Here is an 8131-nt window from a genome sequence, read left to right on the forward strand (position 1 = left end):
GAAGGATTTAGGATATTCAAGGCAACAGTTAGAGGTAGGAATGGGGTGGTAGAAGTAGACCATTTACCACAGAGAGAAGTAATATGCTGGAGGCATAGCAGTCAAGGGTCACTTAATGTAGAGACAATTGACCTGAAGGCTTAACAATATCTCCTAGAGGAGCAGGGTGGTGGAAGGACCACCTGAGCCATTGAACCCACAATAGCACCCTAAGATGTTGTGGTATAATAACCTGTGTGCGTAATAATAGGTAAGTAATACTTATTCTCAGTTTGCTAAAGTAAATAAGCATTTCCATTAAAAGTTGTTAAAAACTTTAACATTTTAGTGTATAAATGGTTTTTTTTTTTTAAATTCCAAAATGACACTGTCATTCCTCGAAAGTGTGAGATAAGTAGTACTGACTAGATCCATAAAAGAGTTGATAATATGGGCCTTTTCCCATGTTACTGACATATATCAAACACGCAAAATGGTGAAAATGATGGATGGGGGCAAATAAAAGGCAGTATTTGTGTAGTTCAGCTCAAGTTGATACTCCAAGAATTAGTATCTTAATATACTTCTTGAGTACTTATGCTTCTCATTTTGCATCTGTCTCATGAAACTCAGCATATTGTAAACTGTGATCTTGAAGAAGCAATGTTTTAAATTAACTTTTTATTGAAGGATAAACATACAGGGAAGAGTACAAAGAAATATACACTTGATAAACAGTCACAAAGTTACAGTCAAGTAACAAGCATCCAGATGAAGAAAAAGAGCGTTATCAGAAAGAACCCCAGAAGCTCCCTGTGCCTCTTTCTCTGTCTGTCTTCCCCCTCACCACTGCTGTAGAGCGCCACCATCCTGATGTCTAACAGTAACATGGTTTAGCTTGAATCAGTGGTGTTAACATTTTTTCTGAAAAGCTTTGGAGGTTCCTTTAATGAGCTTCAGATAAAGAGGAAAGAAGCATGACTATACACTGTTAGCCTTTGTTTGACTTTGTTTCTCCTTCTGAATCATGCCTGAGGATAAGGATGATTGAATAAGATCAGAGTGCTTGGATAGTCTCAGTTTGGGTGTGTACTCAAGTCCCATGTTTGTGGAAAAGATGGATGCTCTATGTGTTCTACATTTCTCTGTTTTGAGGAGAAACACAATTTTGTAGTGTCACTTTATTTTCTGCTTGTGTCTGGACTTCAAAGGGAATTACCACCACTCCGTTCAGACTGAAGTCCTGTCTACCTTTGATGTTGTCATCTGTGTTAATTTATTATTAAATCAGCATGCTGCTTAGACTTGTTCCCAGGATTTATTCAAGGTATGAAAAAGGAAGCGTTTTCCCTACTTTACACATTGATAATTAGCTATTTAGAATTAACTATTTGGGCTTTCAGAATTAATTATTCATGAGGTATTTGACTTAATTTTCTGTACAGGACAGAGTGATCAATAAAAGGTGCTTTGGATGGAATTTTCCAAACCACTGGCTTTGTATTATAAATCTCAGCCTGTAACATTCTTTGCATTCCTAAAGAATTTCTTAGGATTTTAGTCAAATTCTTATATTTTCCTATTTATAAATTGAATTGACTCTTAAGCTTTTGCTATTTAGAGACATGAAAGTGTGTGTGTGTGTGTGTGTGCGCTCGTGCTTGCGTGCACGCATGCATGCACCCTTTTCAACTGTGCAAGTTATTTTGGGGGCTTTCTGAGTAAAAAAATTTGTCCATTCAACAGCTGCCTTGTTGCCTTGCTAACCAGGTTTTCTTAGGTTTGTCTGAGGTTCCAGTTTTAAGACTACTAAGGGTCTTGATCCTCAGCTGGGACTACTGATTAGGAGTTTATCTGGTATAATTTTATATGTTATTTACTTTGGCTAGTTTTTTAAAATTGTGGTAAAATGTACATAATATAAAATTTACTGTTTTAATCACTTTTGTGTTCAAGTGGCCATTTGATTTTTAGAACTTTTATTCATTCATAGCAGTTTTAATCAACAGCTAATGAGGATCGCCTGTGTGCCTTGAGCCAAGGTTGGTAGATCATTGGAAAATTATCAAAGAAGTGTAAATAAAGTTTCTGTTCTCAAGATCCCTGTTCTTAATCTCAAAGAGATTAAGCCTTCTTGTTTCATTAGAGAAGCAAGATATATGCACACCAGTTAAACATTGCTTCATGGTAGATGAGGCCCCAAATGTTCAAGGAACACTTTGTGTAAAGGTGAGACTCATTTTGGTCTTTAATCAGAGGCAGGATCTGTCTAGTTTGAGAGGGACAAAATCTTCACATACGTAAAGATTTTTATTTTACTTCTTAATTTGCATACAGTACAATACATTCTTGGGGAACAGTGGTGAACTAAAATAGCATACCAGGTAGTTCAGTGTTAATCCCATTGTCTTTCACAGAATCGTTTGCTTTTAAAATAAGCTGAATATTCAGATGAAGGAACATATTGTCACGTAATTAATATTTTTATTTTTTTGCCTGTAAAATAAAAAGCATAATTAATATTTTTAAAAGTCACAGAAACTAAACTTACTTAACTTGTGATGTAGACAGTATTAAAAATTCAGATTTACATGACAGGAGGTTGAACTTCCTATTAAAATTCTATGCAGATATCTGTGTTCATGCAGCATTAAACTTTTCAACGTATTACCTCTTGGGAGTAAGTATTTCATTAGTGAGTTTAGAGCAATTGTGGTTATAGTTTTTATGAAAAATAATTGTATAAAAATAAGCATGTAATGCAACACATATTTATTGAAATTAATCTTGAATGTCTGCTACACTGAAATCAGGTAAAAAGTTTAGAATGGGTGTGTATTGTGGATAAAGAGTGAGTTATTATTAATTCTGAATAATGTTGTCCCAATGCTTAATGGCAAAAGATGGTGCCCATTTTGTTTATGTCTGTAATAGGTTAAGGATTTAATCTGGGCTACATGTAATGTCTTACAATAAGAATTAAAAAGTTCAAACCATTTTTCTCCTTCTTACATCTGCAGACAGGCAAATGTACACTGGGGACCACCATGTTCACGTGACATCAAGAGGAAGCGGAAACCAGTGGCCACAGCATCTTTGTCTAGCCCCAGTGCAGGTGATTACATGCAGTTATCATTTATTGAGCATGTACTGTGTGTCAGGCACTAAATTATGTGTTTTGTATACCTTTTCATGTAATGTTTGTGATAGTGTAGGTCATTTTATTCCCACTTTACATGGGAAAACTGAGACTACAAGAAATAATTAGCCTAGTTCTCGCTGACTCTGAAGTCTGTGCTTTTTCACTGTTACATGGCTATCTAGAGTTTGAAACCCTATATTCCACTATCAGCAATCTCCAGTCATCTGAGCTTTTGTTTTAGCACAGACAGGAAATTAGGTCCATGTTAATGAAAGTCCAGGTGAAGTGGCAGTTCAGTCAGGCAGTCACACAGGGTTATTTACTTTCTTATTTTGCATACAGTACAGTACCTTCTTATTGCTTTTATAAGTAGAATGCTAATATTTTACTGGTCATGACATTCCTAATTAAAAACAATTTTTTAGGCTAAAACTTTTCAGTTTTTTGTTTTTTTTTAACAAACCTAACACTAATTGGTAGAAGCCAAAATAGTGCTTCTCTTTGGTGGGGGGCAGTGACCAAGAGAGGGCACAAAGAAACCCTCTGGGCTGTTGGCAGTGCTCCATATGATGAACTTGGTGGGGGTGTGTGGCTGCTTACATAGGTAGAATCTGGAGCTGTGCACTTAGGATTGATGTCCTTCACTGTGTGTATGTTATCCTTCAATGAAAAAAAGGGGAGAGTTATGTATTTATTAATATTTCAGTGAGAAAAGTGGATATTGAATATACCATTGAATATTTTATTTTCTTTAGAAAATACTACCTATTATATAAATCAGAACAGTTGATAGCTAAATAGAGAGTAAACCTCACACAGATGGGGAGGGAGCCCTATCCTCTACCTTAACTTAGTAAGTTTTGGTGAACTGTGAAATTGTCCTCTTTGTGCTTCTGTTTGGGAAGTCTGCTTGATGGTGGTTCATACTGGACAATCTTCATTACAGGTCTGATGATTATAGTACTTTTTTTTCAGTACTTTCCACATGGCCACGCCCTGAGCTGAACACTTTGTAAACATTATTTCACCTAATCTTTGCAACAGCCTTATAAGGTAGAAGCTGTTTTTATTCCCAATTTACACATGAGAAAACCAAGGCTTAAATCACTTCCCTGAGGCCACATGGTTGATAAATTGCAGAGCCAAGATCAGACCAGTTTCCTTGTGACTCTAGAGCTGTCCTGCAGATGTTCTTCTTTTTATATATAACAAGATCAAGTCCAGACTATGACTGTGCATCAAAACTCAGATCCTCATTCAGTCTGTGGTATTGGAAGCATTAAAAGAAAACCACTCCTCTTTCATCTTTTTGTTCTTTTTTTCTCCTTAATATCTATCTATTTTTAGCTTTTAATTATTTATAAGAGAGGAACCACTGGAAAGAGTTTAAAATCCTTGTTCCATTTTCAGGTTGGGAAGTGTACGTGTGTGGGGGTGGGTATTAAACAAGACTTGAGCCTTAAGCATTTCCCCTCCTGAGCCCAGCTCCTCTCCTCACTTGTTGACTAAGCCCTGCTTCACTGAGCATTTTCTTTTTTTCTGCCCACAACCTGACTGCCCCATGGAGGTGAAGGACATAGCCTGAGTCTGTGCCATCAGTCAGTAGAACAAATGGGCTTGCTCTGCCTAACATCGGGCCATCTCGGATTCTACCTCTTTTATAGGAATGAGTGATGAAGAGAGGTGGGTTCCGCTTTGCCGCTGTATTAATACACATCAGGGGCCAGCTCCTAGCACTAAATCACGCTACTGCATACATCTGTTATCGGACTCTTCACCAGTGTGATGAACAAGACTGCAGATAGAGGCTTCCTTGTGTCATTCTTTATAGGATTTTCCTAAAAGAATAAATAGCTCAGATCTCTGCCAACACTCTCCCCTGTCACTGTGATGAATTCAGCTTCTTTCTTAAACATGCAGCCACAAATCTTTTCCCTTTCTCCCCTCCCCCAGTGGTAGAAAGTTTTGAGTTGAAATTGACTGAATTTAAAGATATTAATAAGGCTAGAGAGGTGAAGAGCAGGAAGAAACAGCATGTCTTCCTTGCCTTTTTGTACTAATAGTATCAAAAGGCCAAGGAAAAAGACTGTAAATGACCATAGGGTTGTTAAATAGACCCATCTTGAAAGTGTAGCACCTTTATTTTCTTTGTATCTTCATTCTCCCTCCTTTACGGCTTTCTAGCATGCAGGTGTCTAGTGCACAGAACCACACCCTGGATCTTAGTGAGCAAGCATGCTAACCTGCTTCTCAGACTTGATGCACCAGAATAGGGATTTCCCTGCAAGTGTCTCCCTCATGCTGCAGTGAACTAGCTGAATATGCTCTTAAAGAAAGTAGTCAGAAAAGAAAAAAAAGATTATCTTCTCCAAAATTTGAGACTAAGTAGCTGTAAAAAACATAATAAACCCAGATGAAAACCAGGCTTCGTTTTCTTGAAATGATTTTCTTCATCAGAATGGTAGATCAGAGCCATTGGAGTGCAGATTCCAATCCTTTAAAAAGTAAACACATGCCTTTTGATAAAGCGGAATTGAGGTGATCAGAAATTCTGTTGAGAACCCAGCTATTTGTGTGAGTATATTTTAGCTATCCCAAAAACTTTTTCTGACCTTTCTCTTTCTGGGATAGGATATGTGTGCTTAGAGTATCATTCAGAAGGGTACCTAATAGTTAATCTGTTAATTAGTTACATCAGGTTTCAAATACTAGGTCAGTGATATGAGAGAGAGAGAGAGATTTGAATTGTCAAATGTATTGTCAGATGCATTCACAAGAGCAGGACTGCTTATCTGTTTTGCTCACTACTGTACCCCTAGCATCTAAATGAATACCTAGCCCATAGAATAAACCCACTGGTTATTTGTTGTAAGAATAAATTAATAGAATCTTAAAGTTGAAACAGAGTGATTCCTAATATATTGTAACCACATGGTTGGATTCAGTAGTTCCATTTTAGGATGTCCCTTTTCTCAGGAGTCATAGGGCAAATTCTTATTGCCCACTGTGTCTTTTTAAAGTTTAAATGTTTTTTAAAATTAAACATGTTTCTTAGTAAATATTGAAGGGGTATAAAAGAACATTTATAGCAGATGTGTAAGGAGTAAATAAAATACAGCAAATATCCATGTACCTACCATTCACTTTAAGAAAAAGTTAAAATTTTCTTTTTTAAAAAGTTTAAAAGTTTTAAAAAGTTAAAATCTTTAAAAATCTTCTCCCTGCTCTCCTCAGAGGTAAAAGTTATTCTGATTGTTTTTTGTCATTTGTCATTCTTTTGTTTTTTTCAAGTAGTTTTAGCAGACATATGTATCTTCAAGCAATACATTGTCCAGTTTTGTGTTTTTGAACCTTGTATATATGAAATCAAAGTATGTCATATTTTATGTTGCAGCTTTCACCGGGTTCTGTTTTTGAGATTCAATTATGCTTTGTCCTGCCAAAATCTATGTTTCAACTGCCATGTATGTGGTATTCTATTGTATGAATATGATTAATATGCTATAATTAAATGTTCTTGATGAACATTTGGATTGTATTCCTGTTTTATGCTATTATGGAAAATACTGCACTGTTCTCTGAGAGAACAAGTGCAAACATTCTTTTAGGCCACTTCCTGCTCATTAGGATGGCTATATCAAAAAACAGAGAACATCAGGTGTTGGTGCGGATGTGGAGAAATTGGAACCCTTGTGTAGTGCTTGTGGGAAGGTAAAATTGTGCATTGCTGTGGAAAACAGCATGTAAAAAAACAGTTCCTCAAAAAATTAAACACAAAACTACCATATGATCCAGCAGTTCTGTTTCTGTGCATATACCCAAAAGAATGAAAAGCAGAGACTCAAAATAGATTTTTGCACACCTTTGCTTACAGCAGCATTATTTGCAGTCGTCAAGGTGGAAACAACTCACATGTCCATTGCTGGATGAATGGATGAACACAATTTGCCGTATATATACAATGGAATATTATGTAGCTTGAAAGCCTTTCTTATTCAGAATGAAACTCTGCCACGTGCTACAAATTGGATGAAGACATTTGCTAAGTCAAATAAGTTAGACACAAAAGGAGAAATATTGTGTGATTCCACTTTTATAAGCTACTAGAGTAGTCAACTTCATACAAACAGAAAGGAAAATAGTGGTTGCCAGGGGCTAGGGGAAGAGGGAAATGGGGGGAGTTATTGTTTAATGGGTACAGAGTTTCCATTTGAGATGATGAAAAAGTCCTGGTGATAAATAGTGGTGACAGTTATACAACAGTGTGCATGTACTTAATGCGACTGAACTGTACAGTTAAAAATGGATAAGATAGCAAATTTTATGTATATTTTACTATAATAAAAAATAGCAAAAAAGTTTTTCTAGGGTAGTGCTTTTTTCACTGCAGTTTGGTGACCATGTAGGTATAGTTTTTTGAAATTTATTACCAGTTAAATATGAGTGAGTATATGTGCCTGAGTTTGTTGTGAGTGTGTGTGTATGAGAGAAAAAGAGAGAGATTTGAGTTGTCAAATGTATTTCCTGCTGCTGTGGTGACGTTCCAAAATGTTTGAAAGCTGTTGCCCTCAAGAAACTCTTGTATATAGAGTAACAGCTTTCAAGATATTTTTACATTAGCCCACAATAAGAAATTCATGTTTGAATATGTGCATTGGTTGTACATGTAAATCTGAAATAAATCCTGGGTGCACGCCGATACTTTCTATTTTTTTCATTGAGAAAAAAAAGTAATGGCCATGACCCACTAAATTGATTTTGTGATCCACAATTTGAAAATTACTGTTTTAGGTTACGTTTCTGGGACTGGAATTATTGGGTGACGGTAAAATCCAAACTTCACTAGATTTTGCCATATTTTAGTATATATTTGTTCTCAGCAGAGTGGGTAGAGATGATGGTGGTTTGTGCCACTCCACTCAGGGGCATTTGGAAATGTGAAGTAAATGTTTGCTTGTCACAATGACTGGGGAGTGTTCCTGGCATTCAGCAGATAGGATCCAGATCGGT

General features: G+C 36.3%; 1 protein-coding gene across 6 annotated transcripts in view; it reads left to right on the forward strand.

Moving 5' to 3' along the window:
• The window catches only part of GPATCH2L (G-patch domain containing 2 like), an 86896-nt gene that overhangs the window by 41127 nt on the left and 37638 nt on the right, over window positions 1–8131 (forward strand). For 5 of the 6 annotated variants that reach the window (XR_010109825.1, XR_010109826.1, XM_003824198.7 and 2 more), the window contains exon 9: window positions 3000–3094. Coding sequence is in view for 4 of the 6 variants with exons in the window: in XM_003824198.7 (XP_003824246.1) it covers window positions 3000–3094 (95 nt within the window). In the remaining 2 variants the exon portion in view is untranslated. Of the gene's footprint in view, window positions 1–2999; window positions 3095–4785; window positions 6912–8131 lie in introns of those variants that run through there. The other variant, XM_034937887.3, reaches the window with a different exon arrangement.

This window comes from Pan paniscus, chromosome 15 (genome assembly GCF_029289425.2).
Source record: "Pan paniscus chromosome 15, NHGRI_mPanPan1-v2.0_pri, whole genome shotgun sequence".
NCBI lineage: Eukaryota > Metazoa > Chordata > Mammalia > Primates > Hominidae > Pan > Pan paniscus.